Source organism: Myotis lucifugus, unplaced genomic scaffold (assembly GCF_000147115.1).
Source record: "Myotis lucifugus unplaced genomic scaffold, Myoluc2.0 scaffold_225, whole genome shotgun sequence".
NCBI classification, from domain to species: Eukaryota; Metazoa; Chordata; class Mammalia; order Chiroptera; family Vespertilionidae; genus Myotis; species Myotis lucifugus.
This window is the reverse complement of record NW_005871273.1, coordinates 1,927,107-1,947,297: the sequence shown is the minus strand read 5'-3', so window position 1 is coordinate 1,947,297 and position 20,191 is coordinate 1,927,107. Positions and strand designations below refer to the sequence as shown.

The 20,191-nt window shown below is 39.2% G+C and overlaps 1 protein-coding gene across 8 annotated transcripts in view; it reads right to left on the bottom strand.

Annotated features, from left to right (window-relative positions):
• Nucleotides 1-2,141: 2,141 nt before the first annotated feature.
• ZBTB44 (zinc finger and BTB domain containing 44) overlaps nucleotides 2,142-20,191 on the bottom strand; it is a 38,214-nt gene continuing 20,164 nt past the window's right edge. For 2 of the 8 annotated variants that reach the window (XM_006098239.3, XM_023761985.1), the window contains exons 3-6: nucleotides 10,280-10,364; nucleotides 7,954-8,117; nucleotides 6,409-6,709; nucleotides 3,755-4,218 (exon numbers count right to left, since the gene is read on the bottom strand). In XM_006098239.3, the coding sequence (XP_006098301.1) occupies nucleotides 3,936-4,218; nucleotides 6,409-6,709; nucleotides 7,954-8,117; nucleotides 10,280-10,364 (833 nt within the window). In that variant the 3' untranslated portion in view covers nucleotides 3,755-3,935. Of the gene's footprint in view, nucleotides 4,219-5,538; nucleotides 5,642-6,408; nucleotides 6,710-7,953; nucleotides 8,118-10,264; nucleotides 10,365-20,191 lie in introns of all 8 variants that reach the window. The other 6 variants (XR_002831548.1, XM_023761987.1, XM_023761986.1 and 3 more) reach the window with 6 other exon arrangements.

Below are 20,191 nucleotides of genomic sequence, written 5' to 3'. Positions count from 1 at the left end.
GAACTTTGAGGCCTCCCCCCAATTAATATTACCACCTAGAAAACTATGATCCCTCACTTGGACGTATATTTCAGTTATAACTTCACCTTTCCCAGGTGAGTGGAAATACTTAAGTGCTGCATGAAAGTTTCTCAATCTCTTCAATTCCTCAAATCTCAAACTTTTCAGTTAAATACTACAATTTTAGGGTTGTTCATTCATCAAGTACTAATTCTCTCCATGTACTATTCAGTATACATCACCACACAGTAATGTTATTTTTTCCCCAGGGACTACAAAACTGAAGAGATGAACACACGATCTGAGAGTCTTCAAAATAAAAGCCACTAAACCAGACAACTGGCCTCTATTTAGATTAAGGTAAGTACAAGAATAAAAATAAGAAATAAAATACTGAAAGAGCAATACAGCTTTCAAAGGCTCCCGGGGAACAGTGTCCACATCAGGAGAGACTGACTCAGTAGTTTGCAGGTAACAGTGTTAGCAATAATAAATACATCACATGTGCTGGCTAGTCCACCACTTTGGTAAATACTTTAGCGAAATGGAAGCTTTTTGTTTTGAAAGCCAAAGGGCATTATGTCATAACAAGGAACCAAATTACTGTAAGCCAGAGTGCTTGCTGAAATATAAGACTGCATGAGGCTATTTAAACATCTTAGTACACTGTCTCACTGAAATCAAGAACTTTAAAAACTGACAATGTAACTAAATGTGTAACTACTTGAAATAAAAATTAAGATGACTTGAAATTCAAATTAAGAACAATCAATTTAAATATATTTGCGGGTGACAAACTCCTTCTGCTTCCCTTTACAGAAAACTTAAAATTCCGAAAATATTAAATAAAACCCAATATTCACCTGTTTCTGAATTAGTATAATCACTGACATGCCGGATGTGTCCGCTGTTAGAAATGGAGAGCGACTGCAGGAACTTAACGCCCAGGGCACCACTGCAAACATCTTTGCTCATTTCTAAACTAGATCACATGTATGTGGTAGCTTAAACATGGAAAATACATGTGTTTCTTGTATAAAACACTTGGTTTTAAAAAGGCAACTTATTCCATATCCTAAAATTTAAGCCCTTTAAATATCAGTTACCCTCTTGGGCCTTAAAAAAGACAGGTGTGCTTAAGTATTCGAAACTGGACTCTTTAATGTTTAATTATACTGACAGTTTCTAATGACTGAGATAATGTAACTGGCTTTCATCTGTTTGCAATGTTTTCCATATATATTCTGGTAAAAATTACATATCCAAACATCCCTCACTTGCATGAATTTTAAATAAACCCAATTACCACTATGTACAATTATCCCTCGAAAGGGATCTATAAGCCAAATATCCTTAAACTGTGTTGTCAAGAAAAACGTGAGCCTTCCTGAAAGAGAGAAGGCCTTTGTTTATATCGTTTTATGTTAAATTCTAGTTAGTTAACCATATTGCTAAGATTTGGGAAGAAGACAACTAAGTATGCATTTTCACAGTATTATACTCTTAATTTTTCAAAAAACTGGCAATCTGTGAAATTGTTAATTGCCAATGAAAATCTACAGTTTCCATCTGGGGAAGAATAGCCGACGGCGGTAATTCGCATTCTGAGAACACAGACTACCTCAGAGCTGCCCACGCGGCGCCAGCTCTGTCAGAGCAGAGTTCTCAGGCAGGTGTGCAAAACACCTTCTACCAACAAGATTCTAACACATTTATTTAACGCCATTTCTTTTCCTTTCGTTTAAAAATAACTCTTAGAACTGAGGGCACCAACTTCTGGTCATAATTTTACCTACTGTTTGACTCGTCCAGGTAAGATTAAAAAATTAACTGTGACATTTACCTACTGGCAGGCATGACAGTTTTCCAAGTATATGACCCTGGAAGTAAGAATCGCTGACCTTTCCAGCTGGGACACAGCAGGACTGTTACTACGTGTCTGCGGCAGGAAGCAATTCAACCCTGCTGGTCAAGAAGCGTAAGTGTGAGCCCATCATAACCTGTCTCTGCTGACTTTCCTGAAGGTAACATGCACACATCTGAGAGCCAAGGGGTAAGAACGGATTCATGAATGAGATTAGGAGTTGGAAACAAGTTAAAGACAGAATACGGAAAGAGACTAAAAGAAAATTAGCCTTAAAAAACTTCAATGAGTTTACTTTTCCTTCCATTACATTTGTGGGGGGGTAAAATAAATGACAGAATTAGCAAATTAAAAAAAAAAAGAAACAAATCACTAAAACTTAAAAAATATGTTTTATTATTAAGGTCTAGCACCTGGACAAAATTCAAATCTTGTTTGCTGAATAAGAAACTGTATTTTAATCTCCTTTTTTCTGATTTAATCAGGTGCTTTCATAATTATTAAACTTTGGGTATATACAGAGTTACTCAAAGTTCATTGTTCATAAACTCATGAATATTCCAGATCAAGGTAAGTGATGCTTTAACTGGTCCTAGATGAAAAGTATGTTCCAGCCTAGAGTATCATATAAATTCAGCTATAAATCAGAAAGTTTCATTAGTTAGCAGCAAAAAGGTGATATTCATTAATTTAAGATTTTTAGTTTTTCTTTAGTTTTAACTGTTTCCCCCCAGATTTCTGAGTCATAGACCATCATTCTATAGACTATCCTCATCTTTTACATTATTGCTTACATTGTGTAAAAACTACACTAACTGATTTTAATAAACTTGGCAACGTCTAAAAATATTTTGGGACAAGGATAACATATCACTGCCATATGGAGTTTTTGTAAACAATCTTAGCTGGGTTAAGAACGTAGTCTTAATATAATTTTTATTTTGTCTAAAACAGCACAATAAAAACATCCCCAACAATACATAAACCTACATATAAAATATAGAATATCTCCAATATTTTTCCTTTATATAGTATCATGACCACATATGCAAGAGAAAGTATTGTGGGTGGGGAAAGAGGAAACTAATTTAGGCAGTGACCTAATTAGTCAGACATTAACATTCAAAGACCAGCTGGACAACTTCAGCTAGAAAAGTAGTATTATAAAGAGCTCCTATGAAATTGGAATTTACGTACTACATTCTCCATTCCTGGTCACTTCATGCATAGCTGGACTATTCTCAATCATGGTTTTTGCCTTCTTTTGTAGAAGAAAGGTAAGATTATTTGGAGGACTGGTTCTATAAAGATTCAGGGAATGCCTATCCCAATATCAAATTTTCACCATGAAATATCAGAATAGAAAGGACAAAACTTAAAAAAAACCACCCAGGCCCAGGCAACATGGCTCAGTGGTTGAGCGTTGACCTATGAACCAGGAGGTCACTGTTTGATTCCTGGTCAGGGCACATGCTGGGTTGCAGGCTCCATCCCCAGTGTGGGACATACAGGAGGCAGCTGACAGAAGCATCAATGGTGAGAGAGAATCATCTATCTCTTTCCCTCTTCCTCTCTGAAGTAAAAAAAAAAAAAGAGTATCTACCCTAATAATTTTTAAGATAGCTTATAAATATTTCCAGAAACAAAAGGCTTTACAAAAAAAACTCTGTACAGCGTCTGGTGTACAGGAGTAAACATCTATCCAGGCCATCTGTCACATTCCTTTTAGTAGTTTGTTTCTGGTGTGCCCTTTCATCTCAGGAAGATCAGCATTCACCCGATTCCTTCGTTACCTAATGATCTGTTGTTAGTCTACTAACAACAATGCAAGGAGAAACGACTACATGTTTTAAGTCAATTGGTTCTCCTTACATCCAACAATGTATTATATTTTGACACCATGTTATTGTGTACTTACAGAAGCAATCTCCCAGTCATGAATTGCAGGGTTCACAAAGTAAAAAGGAAAATTCTTCCACAAAACCTTTTTTAAAAAATTAAATTAAATTTAAATGTACAAGACCAAGCACAGGCACTTCCCAAAAAACCAAAATGAAGCCAAACCATGGAATTACTCAATAGTTATAGAAGACAGCTCTGATTTGGGGGGGTCCTCTCCAGTGGCCTCGGCACAGGCACTGGTCTTGGGCTGCTCTGTCACTTCTTCCTCCTTTTCTGCCAGCCCGGCGAGAGACCCCAGGGGAAAAGTGCTTTCACAATTCTGGGTCGAGGAGACCTGTGAAATTACAGGCATTTGAACAGAGGAGTTGCTTTCAAAACTGTGTTCTCCAAGGTCATACTGAACAAGGGCCTCTTCTTGCTCGTGGTTTAAGTAGTCCGGTACTAGGAAATCACTAAGAGGCAAAGGATGAAACAGAGAGTTAATTCTCAAACCTGTAGTAAACAAGACAATAAAAAGACCTAGTCTATAAAACAAGATCAGGATGTTTTATTTCTCCAATTCTTAAAGGAAGATTATATTTAAGATTTTAGTCCTAGTCAGTTCGGTTCAGTGGATAGATCATCAGCCTGTGGACTGAACGGTCCTGGGTTTGATTCTGGTCAAGGGCTTGGACCTCGGTTGCAGGCTTGATAATGGGCCCTGTTTGGGGTGCATGCAGGAGGCAACAAATTGATGTTTCTCTGTCTCTCCCCATCCTTTCCAACCTCTAAAAATCAATGGAAAAATATCCTCGGGTGAGGATTAACAACAAAAATTAGGAATTTAACTTTTAAATTGTCCTAAATATGAACCTAAGCACTCTATTAAAACCAAAGTATATCAACTCTCACTACCACCAATAGATAAGATTCAATGTCAACTCTCGTTTTATGTAGACAGTTTCTATTAAGCAAAGATCATTTGAGTAAAATTATGCTTAACCTTTCTTGGACTATCTAAAAAAATCTAATACATTATTACATTTGTACATTTGAATCAGAATCCTATGAGATTAGTTATATTTTAATCCTCAAAGACTATTGAGTTTACTAATATTGAAAGTACTTAATAGTCTATTGATATGACAAGTATTTAATTATTGAATGTAATATATACCAAAATTTTAACAACAGTAAATATTATTCCTGAGTGGTGAGATCAGAAAAGGTCTTAATTTCTTATATTCCATACTACAAGTATTTTTGTAGTTAAAACAATAAATATTATGAAATAAGTCTTATCTTAGATGTTTTATTTAAACCTTTATTGCTTCATAATACTAAAATGTCAACTCGTACACTTAATAGTTATCAATACTGGACAGTTCAATTATAAAAAAATTAAAAATCTGCTCATAGGTACAGCACTTTCAGATGTCATGTGACACTTTCTAAAAACCCGTCAGGTTTCAGACACGCGACGTGGAGGACAGAGGAGTGGTTAATGGACACTATTTTAGTCCCAAACAATGTTTACTGTGACATGTATAATCGAGGTTCAATGATATGACCACTAGATGCTCAGAGTTAGAAATAATTACATTAAACAAAGTGAATGTCTGATTTGAAGAGAACAAAATCTATGTAGGAATATTTGGAATTTATTGAGAATATTTTAAAAAGTGGTTTAAGATTCATTTTATATGAAATTGAGCATGCCTATAGATGTATTAAAAGTAGACAACAGAATAGTGTATCTAGAGGGGACCTTAGAAATCACCTTCCCAGCTCACATTTTATTCTTTTCTAACTTTCAAGCCCCTTCATCGGGAAAGTGACATACTCCATCAGGACAGCAGTTTGTGGCAAAGCTAGAACCTGATTTCCTCAGATATCCTATAAAGCAGAAAGGCAATTCCATCATAAATTATTATTAAAAGCATGATGTTTTAAGCTGAAAGGAAAAAAGGAAAACCACTTGATCTAAATAATCATATCTATTATAATTGCTACTGCAATTTCTTTTATATATTCCTTTATATAGAACTATAAAAGAGAAATGCTCAAGAATTTTATTAACATCACTAAGTATCATCTGACATGGCAAGTTTCCAATAAGGTCCATTTACGATCCACTATAGAATTACTTTAACCTTATATATATCTCAAAACACAACAAAAAACACCAAAAACAAAAACTCAACAGGAGCCAGCCAGTGTTGTTCAGTGGTTAAGCATTGACCTATGAACCAGGAGATCACAGTTTGATCCTAGGTCAGAGCACGGGGTGTGGCCTCAACCCCCAGTAGGAGGTGTGCAGGAGACAGCCGATCAATGACTCTCTCATCATTGATGTTTCTCTCTCTCCCTTCCTCTCAGAAATCAATAAAAATGTATTTAAAACCTTAAAAACAAAACAAAAAAACCAAGATCAGTAGCCTATTCCTATAGAAAAAGATTCCTAATTTCAAAAATAATATTTTTAATTGTCTATACTTAGAAGATTCAGCAAAATTTTATCCGATCAGATTGGAGTATGGATTGGATTTTAAAAGGAATGTGCCTGGTTACCTGGCAGCCTGATAAAGACAGAGCAGGCTGCCCTAGAAGCAGGAAGAGAGGTCAGAAAGCAGTGTTCCTGGGGGTCTCGCTGTGCACCTCACCTGCTCTGGAAGTAGTTTGCTAGCTCTGACGCTTCATGGTTCAGACTCCTCAGGTGCACGATTAAATTTCCAGAGTTGGTGAACATGGCGCCACATGTTTTGCACTCGTAAATCCGAGGCTTGCGGATAATGTGCCGGGAAACCCTCATGTGGTGCTTATATTCCCCGAAGGAAGTGAAAGTGGCACCACATATCTGGCACCGGAAACAGCGTTTACCTTCATGCTTTAGGCGATGCATCTTTAGCGAGTAAGCCCTGGTGAACTTTTTTCCACAGCGGTCACACTGAAATGGTTTAATTCCTATAAAATAAAATAAAAAATAAAATCAACTGAAAGTTTATCAACCTCACAAATTTCTGAGTTACCATTCTGTAGCAATAGATAACTTGAGAAGACAAAAATCACCAGCAAAAATGAATTGCAATTTATTATCTTAGAAAAGGTACAGAATATCTGAAGTTGCTACTAAAAAAAAAAAAAAGGCAAGTGGGGTGGAGTAAACTAGGTAATATACACTCAAATTGTTATGTGAACACCCTTCAAAATCATCTATTTTACAAACTTCGAAACACAATTTAACTACAATATTTAACCATAACCCAAGTCCCCTATAACATTTGTTTCATTAGTGAGCATTATATTGAAAAGATGTGAAAAAGATTAGTATCTACTCTTCATTCCTCATCTCTGAGAGAAATGAGTAGAAGAAAAATCTAACTTTTCTGAACATAAAACGATCATGATAGAACTACCATGTGATGACTTGGGTTTTTAGGTATTTAATGTATTAGTGATAGGTCATTATCACAGTTTTGGCAAAAATTTTTTAAAATCTTCAGAATATAATCTGTTGATTTAACAGTCACAGGAAACTGGTATTAGTCACAGGACTGTTAGACGTTTCTACAGAAGAGGAACATGAGAGGGCACAGCTGAAAACGACAGCAAAGATTTCTGACTTATCAGAGGTCGGTGTTTCACCTCCAAGAATTCTGCTGCCTTTCTATGATCACTGAACTTAAGTTTCAAATCTGTTTTACACATCATTTATCCAAAAATCTCGTTCACACTAAAAAAGGACTACAAAGCTAACTAGACAAGGCACAGAGAAATTCAGGATTGCAGAATTAAAATTAAATTATTAAATATTAAAAAATCACTTTTTATTTCAAATTTCAAACTTACAGTGAAAACAGTACAAAGAACACTTACATCCTTTTAATGCAATTTGCTTTACAATCTGTATTTGTGCTTCTATACCTCACATATACACACACACCAACACACCCAGCATTTTTGACTTACGTTACACACACACTGTGCTAAGCTTTAACCCTAATGCTATGCCTGTGGAAAACATACTACAGCTTCTGACACTGAGCTATTTCAACAATGGACCTGGGCTTATCTGTTCTCATTTGACTTCCCAGAGATGCCTATACATTTTTAAACTAAAAACCACCTGTTTGCTGTTTTTAACTGGGATTCCAAAATAAAATGTTTTAGAGTACTCATTCAGGCCGCAGTAGGGAAGGTGACGTTACCTGAGTGGATGAGCATGTGCTGTTTTAGGTTCTGAATTCGGGTGAATCGCACCCCACAAGTTGGACATTGAAAAGGTCTGTCCGGACCATTTGGGCTGGGCCGTTCTGTACTGCTGGTAGAAGGAGCAATGTAGAGTTGGTAGGGATACTGAACATTTTCCAACCTAAAAAACAGACCAAAGAAGGCAACCAGGCTCTGATTTTTAAGTTGAATAAACATTTCTGCACAACATTTAAGTGAACAAAAGAAAAAGCACTTAAAGATTTTGGAAACAGTTTCACTGTTAGATGACAAGTTTCATTTGCGGCAATATGAAAAATGTTGTACAGAATGGCCAGTATCTTAAGCAAGGATATACAGTCATAGAACACACCATAAACACTTTTACTTCAAGGATATTTAATCTTTCTAATTCTTTCCTTCCTACTGCTGCTTTAATTTAGGACCTCATCAATACAAGGCTGAATTAATAACTCCCTCTCTTTAGGCCCACAGGACTCTAATCTATCCTTCTCACTGTTTCACAATGATTTCTCAGATTCAATCAGCCACCTTTTAAACTCCTGCAAAGGTACAGTTATCTTCAGAATAAAGTCTAAACCCTTTTGCAAGGCACTCTTTATGACCTGAGTTCTCCAGCTTCACGTCTTATCACAGTCCCCAAACACACCCTATACCAAGCTGTTCCTACCAGTTCTCTCAGTGCTGTGCTTTTGTACACTGAACTTCCTCTATTAGCCTACCGTCTTTGCCTAGATAACACCTAGTCATTTTATGAAATGTGGTAAAGTTGCCTCCTCCTCCCAGAAGCATTCTTCGATTTATCAGAGGCTTAGGTTAGCTACCTTCCTTTGCAGAGCAATAGAACCCTCTGCAGAGCACTCGAGATTATGTTTACTTTGCCTATTTTCAACTTCTCTCCCTTCCCACAAACGGGTTTGATTCCTTTGAGGGCAAGGACTATACATTTCATCTCTAGTATCTCTACCACTTACCACAGTATCTAGTATAGAACAGATAACCATTAATGTTTGAAATTAAGGAATTTAGGCACATTTACATTTGTTTACACCTTCATTATTTATTCAGATGACTGGTACCTAACCTGCTATGCCAGGTTCAGCTGTTCAAGAACAATAAACCTTGTTTGCAGTCTTTGAATGCTTCAAGTTTTCAACACATACAGTTTTTAAGTCTGCCCTGGGCTCTCTATGAGGAATTAATTCAGTGGTCAAAGACAATACTCAAGAAAATGATCAGAATGAAGAATTAAAATAGGGTAAACCAATAGTGATAAGTGCAGCTTTATTTTAGACTGGTGGCTAGAAAACGCTCCCTTGAGAACTGACGAGTCCCCAAAGCAGAAACAAATACTGACTGTCCCATGAACCGAAAGGAGATCTATATGGCTAGAATGTAGTATGCAAGGAGAATGGTCTGAAGGAAGTTGGGCAGAAGTTGTATCATGTGGGGCTTTAAAGGCAAGGAGTTTAGATTTAAGTGTGAATCTATAGGAAACAAGATCATTCCAGCTGCTACATGGAGAATGACTGGAGTAGGGGGAGAATGAAATCAGAGTAGTCAAGGCAGAGGATGGTGGTGACTTGGGCTCGGGTGGTTGTAGCAGAGATGGAGGAAAAGTAGACCCGAGAGGGATGTTTTGGAGGCAGAGATGTGAGGACTTGTTTAAGGATGAAGTATGGGGAGTGAGGGGAAGAACAAGTATACTTCCTGGAGATCCTGCCTGAGAAGTTAGGGGAACGATGAAGCTGTCTGAGGGGAGCTAGAAGTCTTGAGTTCTGTCCTGGCCACGGTTAAGTCTGAGATGCCCCTTACTCATCTATGTGGAAACATGGAGCAAGAGGGTCAATCTGAAAGTAACTTGGGAATAATGGGTATGTAGATGAGGGTTTGGCAACTATTTTCTGTAGCAGGTTAGACAGTAAATATTTCTGGCTCTGCACACCACATGATCTATTTCAATCACTCAACTCTGCGTCCACAGACAATACATAAACAAATATTGTGGCTATGTTCCAATAAAACCTGATCTGCAAAGGCTCGTGGGCTGGACCTGGCCGCTGGTCCATAGTTTGCCAACCCCTGATACAGATACTATTTAAAGAGATGGGATCGGGCAGTTTTAAAAATGCTAAAAACTGCTGTACAGGTGGTTTGATTTATGATGGGATAAAGCTACCTTGTTACTCTGAAAAATATACTAAAATGAGGTCCCAATGAACTTATTGTATAATCCCAGATAAAAGACTTAAGAATTGCAAGCACAGTCCTTAAAAGAAAACAACCTACTATGTTAGTACTAACCGATCATCGTCATCTGCGTGAGCATTGGTGCTGGAAGTGCTTTGAAGCGTAGGTAACCCTTCGGTGACACCTTCATCTACCGAGCCTGAAAATAAAAGAAGACAGGTGTCAGTACTGTGGTGAAAATAAGCCAAGACACGAATTGCAAGCTGTAACTTTAAGCCTTTAAAAACAGACTAATGCAGCGGTTGCCAACCGGTGGTCCCTGGACCCCTGGGGGTCTGTGAGGTCCGAAAGGTTGGTGACCGCTGGACTAATGTACGTGCATATCCTGAATTAATAAAAAGTGTTCTATAATACTTTAAATGTTAATGTGATTTAAAAAGAAATCACATGTAAGACAACAGCCTTATATTCCTTAAAACCTTTTAGGACTATTTCTTTGATATAAATGTTAGAAACAGAGCAATTCAAATGTAAACTAAACAAAAACTCACGCAAAATTGAATGTTATAACAATCACTTAAGGAACCAGATGATTTTACTTTTTACGTATTTTACTGATTTGAGAGAGAGGAAGGGAGGGGGAGAGAGAAAGAGAAACATCGATCAGTTGTCTCCTGTACACCCCCTACTGGGGATCAAGCCAGCCACTCTGGGCATGTGCCCTGACTGGGAATTGAACCGTGACCTTCTGGTTCATGAGTCGAAGCTCAACCACTGAACCACACTGGATGGGTGACAATTTTTATTTTTTTTAAATTTTATTGTGGCTCAGCCAGTGGGGGACATGTATGAGGCAGCCGATTAATGATTCTCTCTCATCACTGATGTTTCTATTTCTCTCCCCCCCCTTCTCTCTGAAATCAATTAAAAAAATATAAACTTAATGGCATTAAAAATGTTATTGTGACATATAACTTACTGTACATACAACTTTTACACAGAATTAAAAATTAGCTACAAAGTGAGCACCTGTGTAGTCTCCACACAAGTCCCCCTAGACCACTGCCAGCAGCCTAGCAGTCCCCATTTACTCTTCCCTGGCAAGCCCTTCCTTCCAGGAGGCAACCAGTATCCTGACTTTAATGGTTACCATTTCCTTCCTTTTTCTTGACCCTCCTTCCTTTTAAAAGTGATTTCATCTCAAATCCAGGTACCCATAAACGGGGGGTCATTTTTGCAGGAACACAGCCATGTGCCACCATCTACCATGTCCCATCACTACAATGGCAGAGTGGAGTCATCGAGGCTGCAATAGAGACCATGTGGCAGCTAAGTCTAAAAATACTACCAGTGCCCTTTAAGAAAAGTCTGTCACTCTCACCATAAATAGTATAGTTCAGTGTTGTCTGATTGTAAACTTATATAAATTGAGTCACATTGTATGTATTCCTGTGTCTTGTTTCCTTCAATATTGTGGACTTACCCATGTTATCACAGATAAGTGAAATTTAAAAGTTGCTGTATGATATTCATAACCTATCTATTTTTTTAATTTTTTAGTATTAACCATCTGCAAGAAAAGCTACTTCTAAGTTACAGTTCCCTAAAAATAAAAAAGGATATGAACAGCAAGGTAAGAGTCCCTGGCTTCTGATGTTATTAATAAGTCAGATATTCTTCTGAAGGTACTGTCAGCCCCCCCCCGCCCCCCCCCCCCACACACACACACATTGTCTCTATAATGTGTCCAGCTTTGTTTCTTTTATTATTCTTATTGGGATTTGCTGGTGTCTTTCATCAATTCTGGAAAATTCTCAGCCATTCTCTTTTCTCCCAGGACTCCCGTCAAACCTACGTTTGTATTGTCCATAACCCTTACCTTCTCCACTGCTGTCTCTACCACTGCTCTGTGATGGTTAATTTTTATGTCCACGGTACTGGGCTAAGGGACGCCCAGTGAGCTGGTAAAACATTATTTCTGGGTGTGCCTGTGAGGATGTTTCTGGAAGAGATTAGCATTTGAATCCGTAGACTGAGTAAAAATCATCCTCACCAATGCAAGAGGGTACCCTTGACCAACAGAACAAAAGGGTCAAGGAGGGCAAATCTGCTCCTTGCTTGAGCTGGGATGTCCATCCTCTCCTGCTCTTGGACATCAGCTCTCCTGGTTCTCAGGCCTTTGTGTCTGTACTGGAACTACACCAGCAGCTTACCTGGGCCTCCAGCCAGCAGAGGTCAAACTGTGAGACTTCTCATCCTCCATAACCAGTCAGTGAATCCCTCCTAATAAATCCCTATGTATCTGTATCTGTCCTCTTGGTTCTGTTTCTCTGGAGAACTCTAATACAGTCTCTTTTAACTTCCGATTCACCAATTCTCTTTTTTGCTAAGTCCAATCTGCTGCCAAAATGTTGACTTTTTTATTTTGGTCATTTTTTTTCTTTTCTAGAAGTCATCCCCCACAAATCTGCTGTATTACTTTTTAGTTTACTGTTCTCTGCAATCATTGTTCAAGCTTGCCTCTTTTGTTAAACATAGTAAGCATGTTTGTTTTATGTCTCTTTATGAAAACCATGCCAATTTATCTCTCTGCCTGCTTTTTCCTGCCGGTTCTCCGTCTGCCGTGTTTCCCTGTGTGCCCTGGTTGTTTCTGATGTAGTTATCACCCTTGAAAATGGTTTGCAAGGAACTGATTTGCTGAAGTTAGGATGAATATGTCCCTTTTCAGAGAAGCTTTATGTTTCCTTGTGTTCGGTTCCTAGGGGGCACTACCTAAACCACATTCATGGAGATGCAAATTTGCAGGTCTTGGTGATGGCCACGTCCCCCTATTTTTGCTTTTTATCTTCTAGTCTGCACAATGCCAACACAGTGTTTCTACAGTCCCCTGGAGGAAGGGGAGCAGGTACTGGTATAGAACTTGGGGGTTCCTACTTAATGTAGAGCAACTGCTCTAAGAGTTCACAGCTTTCACATCCTCTGGGTCTTGGCTTCTATTTCCCTCACTCTTGGAGTCGAGTTGATTTGTGTTTTGGTGGGGAACCTTTTTTCTGCCAAGGGCCATTTGGATATTTACAACATCATTTGCAGGCCATACAAAATTATCAACTTAAAATTCAGCCTGCTATATTTGGTCAAACATTTAATTAACTTGCCCCTAATGCCTTGACAGGGCCAGACCAAAAGATTTCAAAGGCCTTATATGGCCCACGGGCCAGACATTCCCACCTGTCTTAAGGAAAAACTGGTTTTAGTGCTCTGGTATCTACTTATCTCTCCTTTAAAATTAAGCATCTTTTCAAATACTTTTAAAGTACCTTTAAAAAATCATATTGTTTTTAGTGTGAGAGTAGACTCACAAAAATTATCAAGAACACCAATTATTACACAATGTTCTAACACACTGATAGAGGTTTTTGAAAGGAGACAAGACTATGCATTTTCACATTCAACCCCAACTGTGCCCTCACTATTCTGACCACCCTCTATCTCACCCTTACTGTTGTGTGCTTAGCATTCTATGCCTGTCTTTCCTTTTACTCTTTCCCTTACTGTCAAAGACATTTATGCTCCCCTGCCAATATGCCTACTTATCCAACTTATTCCTGATCCTTCTGATTTGTTGTTGATCCAGGAGTGGGTTTGGGGGCCGGATAATGCTGCATTTCGTTTAGAAAGACCTGTTGACTTGTCAATATCATACCATTTTCACTTTTCCTTTAAAGAGAAGAAACTAAAGACTAACATTTCAATCTGTCCTAGGATAAAAACTGGAAAAATCCCAATATTTGGACCTGGTCACCATGGAGACACACACACACACACAAAATTCTGCAGTTATTCAGAATACAGGCAATATAAAATCTTACAGGCAAAGACTTGCAAAAAAAGGCCTGGAGATATGATTAGGGCAGGCTAGGAAGACTGATCTAGACATTTGCTTCTCACCATCAGGCAAGCTACATAGGCGGGAGTGGGGTCTTGGTGAGGTGAAAATAAAAACCACTACCCTTTGGATTAATTCTCGCATTGTCAAGAATTGGCTTAAAAAGCTGGTGAAAAAACTAAAATGGAGCACAAGGTAAGTCTTGCAGATGGTCTCCCTTAAAACAAGGCTATTTCCACATTCTAAAATAGCATCTAAAGTTTGGCCTCTAGATCCCTAATTTGATTGATAGTGAGCAAAGGGCATTCTCCTCTCCCCCATGGCTATTCAATGAGCCAAAAGCTAAAACAAAAAAACACTCTAAACTAAATTAAGAGTTTAACAACATATACTTTTAGAATTCCATCCATACTGTAGACATTATAACACATAGTGTTGTATCACATGCAGCTATTGGAAAAAATAAATCTCGTAAACTCTTTTTCCTGAGATACTGATGGTTTTTTACCAATGAGAAGTAATCAGCCGAAACAGGTTTGGCTCAGTGGATAGAGCGTCGGCCTGTGGACTGAAAGGTCCCAGGTTCGATTCCGGGCAAGGGCATGTACCTGGGTTGCGGGCACATCCCCAGTAGGAGATGTGCAGGAGGCAGCTGATCGATGTTTCTCTCTCATCGATGTTTCTAACTCTCTATCCTTCTTCCTTCCTCTCTGTAAAAAATCAATAAAATAAAAAAAAAAGAAGTAATCATATGAATTGGAATTTTATTTGAACTGATGTAAGAGTAGGATATCCATTCAATGTTACTTTCTTGAGGTGATAATGATGTTTCCTAAATTATTAAAATGAAGTTCCCTTTCTACACTCTGTGGATTCTGCTCTTGGTAACAGGGGCTAAGAATTCTGAACAGATCCTTCTCACCTTAATGAAACAGTAAAGCTGATTTATAAAAACAATCAGCTTTATATGATAAGGGCTATCTCATCAAGAGAAATGCTATGCTCTTCCACCAATAGGGAGTGCTGTTTATATAGCTTCTGCTGCATAAACTGACTCCTTACAAATACTCTTTTCTGGTGGTGAAAAATAATCACAGTGGCCATCCACTACTGAGTATTTACCACGTGCCAGACACTGTTCTAAATGCTTTAAATACAATATTTCATTTCATACTCGAGGAAGAGAAAAAGCAGCCCTTAATATTTAGGAACTGGCCAGACATGGACACTGGGCCTGGTGGTCCCAGGTAGGGGCCTGGTGTTTTCCTGTTGGACATAAAACAATTTCACAGAACACCTGCATCAGACCAGGTCATATGGTCTGAAACAAAACACACAATTCTGTTTAAGCACACACAAAAACAATGTCAATGTGTAATCACAAAAATACCCAACATAAGCTACTGCTGTTTTAGGTTCACTTTGGTCTATATTCCTAGACATTTGTTAAGATAATCATAGAGCAGCGGTTCTCAACCTGTGGGTTGTGACCCCTTTGGTGGTTGAATGACCCTTTCACAGGGTCGCCTAAGACCATCCTGCATATCAGATATTTACATTAAGATTCACAACAGTAGCAACATTACAGTTATGAAGTAGCAACAAAAATAATTTTATGGTTGGGTCACAATATGAGGAACTGTATTTAAAGGGCCAGAAGGTTGAGAACCACTGTCATAGAGTTATCTCTGCTTTCTGACATCACCAGTCCTGAGAAAACCCACTTTCTTAATCTTCCCTAAATCACCTAACTCAAGCCCAAATCTAGTAAGTCCTTTCTAACATCTGCTGACTGAACCCTAAAGACCCATGGTGTGTGAACTCAAGTAATGAACTCAACTTGTTTAATTACAGGTGCACTCCTGGTACACTCTGCAACAAGGCATTGGCAGAAATGGAGGATCTGTGGAGACAGCTGAAATTCTTGTTGCCTTGCACGGGAACCTCAATAACAGAGTGCACATCTAAAATCCCTCACAGGGGAGGGCAGAAAGGGGGAGGGGGTGTCTGGATAAAAGAAAGTGAGAGGATTAGCCAAATAACATATATACATAATCCATAGACAGACAATAGTGTGGTGATGGCCAGAGAGATAGGGACATCTGTAATAGTATAAGCAATAAAAATAAAGTAAAAACATTAAAAAATAAAATTCCTGCCCTAACCGGTTTGGCTCAGTGGATAGAGCGTCGGCCTGCAGACTCAAGGGTCCCAGGTTCGATTCAGGTCAAGGGCATGTACCTTGGTTGCAGGCACCTCCCCAATAGGGGGTGTGCAGGAGGCAGCTGATTGATGTTTCTCTCATTGATGTTTCTAACTATCCCTCTCCCTTCCTCTCTGTAAAAAAATCAATAAAATATACTTTAAAAAAATAAAATTCCGTTTGAGGTATAACCTGCTCTTAGCTGGGAGGTAAATTCAGACCTAATTGAGCTCAAATATTTAACTGAAGTATTGGGTATATTTTGTTTTCCTAGAAAAAGCCTTTTGGGAATATTTTGGCTATCCAATCAGATTTGTCATTGTTCCCTGGTGGAACTGTTTTCCAACCTCCTAATACCTGCTCCTATGATGTCTCCCTATTGTGTTGACCCTTGTTTCCAAGAGGAATAGATTAAAATGAAAGGATGGACACAGGCTCAATTAGTCCATCTGAACTGGGCCTGGAGACTAAGTTCATAAGGTCTCTTGTTTTAGGTTCACTATTAGTGAAAACATTTCAAAACTTTGATGCAGACAAATCTGAAAATATGATGGAAATTAACAGAAGCCACTTAGAAGAGACCACACATTGCATGACTGCATTTATATGAAATACCCAGAATAGACAAATTTATACAGAGTATATTAGTGGTTGCCTAAAGCTGGCTGTGGGACAGAAGTGAGTGGCTGTCCAGGGGCACATGGTTTCTTTTTAGGGTGATGAAAACATTATAAAGTTAGATTGTGGCCGAAACCGGTTTTGTGAATGTACTTATAACTACTATAGGATACACTTTAAATGGGTGAATTTTATAATATTAAGTTGTGGGTTTTTTAAAAATCCTCACCTGAGGATATTTTTCCACTGATTTTTAGAGAGAGTGGAAGAGAGAGGGAAAGACAGAAACATCTATGTGAGAGAAAAACATCAACTGGTTGCCTCCTGCATACGCCCCGACCAGAGCCCGGGCTGGGGAGGAGCCTGCAACCAAGTACATGCTCTTAACCGGAATTGAACCTGGGACCTTTTGGTCTGCAGGCCAACGCTCTACCCATTGAGCCAAACCAGCTAAGGCTGTAAGATGTATTTTAATGAAGATGTTTAGAAAAGAATCTTATGCACTGGCTGGTGGCTCAGTTGGTTGAGAGTCGTCCCATACACTGAAAGGTCACCAGTTCGATTCCTGGTCAGGGCACACACCTGGTCTGTGAGATCTATCCCCAGCAGGGGGCGTGCAGGAGGCAGCTGATGGATGTTTGTTTTTTTCTTTCTTCCTTCCTCCCTAAAATCAATAAAAAAATATTAACCAAAAAGTTTTATGTTTTTTTTTTAAAGAGCCTTATAAAGACTTCTTCAATTTTGTCTTTGTCCTCACAGCTACTTTGCTTATTTGGTGTCATATGCCCACAAGCAGGCAGGAGGTTTTGTCTGGTCCCTGATCAATGACAACTGATCTTTAGCCAAGCACTGGAAATAGAAATTTACACAAGCATTATTCTTTTTGTTGCTGTTGATACCCTTTTCATTGATTTTTAGAGAGAGTAGAAGGGAGGGTGGGAGGGAAAAGGATGAGGGAGAGGGAAAGGGAGAGGAAGAGGGGGAGGGATAAGGGAGAGGGAGGAGGAGAGTGAGAGGGGGAGAGGGAGAGAGGAACACCGATGTGACACATCGATTGGTTGTCTCCCACACACTCGCCCTGGGGGTAAGGAAAGAACCTGCAATGCAGGAATCAAACCCAATACCCTTTGGTGTATGGGCCAACGCTCTACCACTCAGCCACACTGGCCAGGGCACAAGGGTTATTTTTAAAAATATATGTTTTTATTGATTTCAAAAGGAGGGAGGGAGAGGGAGAGAGGGATAGAAACATCAATGATGAGAGAGAATCATTTATCAGCTGCCTCCTGCACACTCCCTACTGGGGATCGAGCCCGCTACCCGGGCACGTAGGGCACAAGCATTCATCTTATGGGCCATTGCAGTTCTCCTGAGTCATCTCAATCTAAAACTGCACCTCTGCTTCTTTCGTGTTTTCTCACTGTAACAATAAGTGTTATACTATCTTTCAACTGACTCAATTTCCCAAGGATAATTTTCAGGAGGCCATCTGGGAGGGGGCGGTTCTGACAGGAACAAGAGTGTTCATCTGAGATGCATCATCAACACTGGACCAACACTGAGGTGGGGATTTTAAAGGGTTGATGCAGTGGATGTTTCCAATGTATGGCTTCCAAGGATAGGAGGCACCAAGGATAGGAACCAAGCATTAGGGGACACCTTTACCTCCAATGAAGCCATGAGTTTGTTTGCTTATTATTTATTTATTTCTAGGGTGTCTGGAGGCTTTCTTATGCTAAAGATCTATGTTGTAATGGCAGGAAAATAGTTACTAGATTCTGTATTCCTGACTAGGGAAATCCCAACCTATCTCTCCAGTAGCACAACCACACATTACACTGATACTGCTAAAAACAAAAACAAGACTCCATAAGCTTTATCTTTTACTCAAGACTCTACACTGTCTTTATCCACAACTTCAAGAAAAATAAAAAAAATTAAAACTATAATTATCAAAGCACTTATAAACACACTTAACCTCCATGTACTGCCAAAGCCTTGATGGTAGTAAGATAAATCCTCTCTAGGACCTGTATGTTAAAACTGAATTTCTTTGTTAAGATAATAAACTGTGGATTATCTAGAACTGTTTATATGTCTGTCATTGGTGCTACAGATAATTATTTCAAGATAAATAATGAAACAATATCACAAAGTCCTACTCACTTATAAAATTTTTTCTTGAACTCTACCAGATATTGATAGTTACCTTTCTGAGTAGCAAAACCCAACCCAAACTTATTTTTTCTATTTGCTATATTTAGTGCTTCTGTTTGCCCTAAACTGGGGGTGTTAGATTTTATAGCCTTTTGGTGGGCAAATGGTAATAAAGAGAACTTAAAAAGAACAGGTAAAAATCTGCCTTGGCGGGTGTGGCTCAGTTGGTTGGGCTTATTCCATGCATGAAAAGGTTGCCAATTCAACATGCCCGGGATTGCGGGCTTGATCCCCAATACGGAATGTGCAGGAGGCAGCAGATTGATGTTTCACTTTCACATCGATGTTTTTTTCTCTCTCCTCTCTCCTCTCTCTCTCTAAAAATCAATTTTAAAAATCTTAAAACAACAAAAACCACAGGTAAAATCTAACTGCTGAGCCACACCGGCAAGGGCTGGACTTCCCATTTCCTAACATTTTATGCAATAAAAAAATAAAATCCTGTTTGGTTTAAGCCATTGAATGCAATCCTAACTGAAACCAGTGTTCAAAGCTCTTCACAACATGCTCTCAACCACTCATTTTATCCTACCTCCTATTATTTTCTACTAGAGCAGTGGTTCTCAACCTTCCTAATGCCACGACCCTTTAATACAGTTCCTCATGTTGTGGTGACCCCCAATTTCATTGTTACAAATTGAACATAATTAAAGCATAGTGATTAATCACAAAAACAATATGTAATTATATGTGTTTTCCGATGGTCTTTGGCGACCCCTGTGAAAGGGTCGTTCGACCCCCAAAGGGGTCGCAACCCACAGGTTGGGAACTGCTGTACTAGAGGCCTGGTGCATGAAATTCGTGCCCCGGGGTGGGGGGGTGTGTGTCCCTCAGCCTGGCCTGCGCCCTCTCGCAGTCCGGGAGTCCTCAGGGGATGTTCGAATGATGGACATCCTCAGTGCTGCCATGAAGGCGGGAGAGGCTCCCGCCACTGCTGGCTGTGCTCCCCATCTGTGAGCCCGGCTTCTGGCAGAGTGGCACTCCCACTGTGGGAGCACACTGACCATCAGGGAGCAGCTCCTGCATTGAGCATCTGCCCCCTGGTGGTCAGTGCGCATCATGGTGACAGGTCATTCTGCCTTTCAGTCAATTTGCATATTAG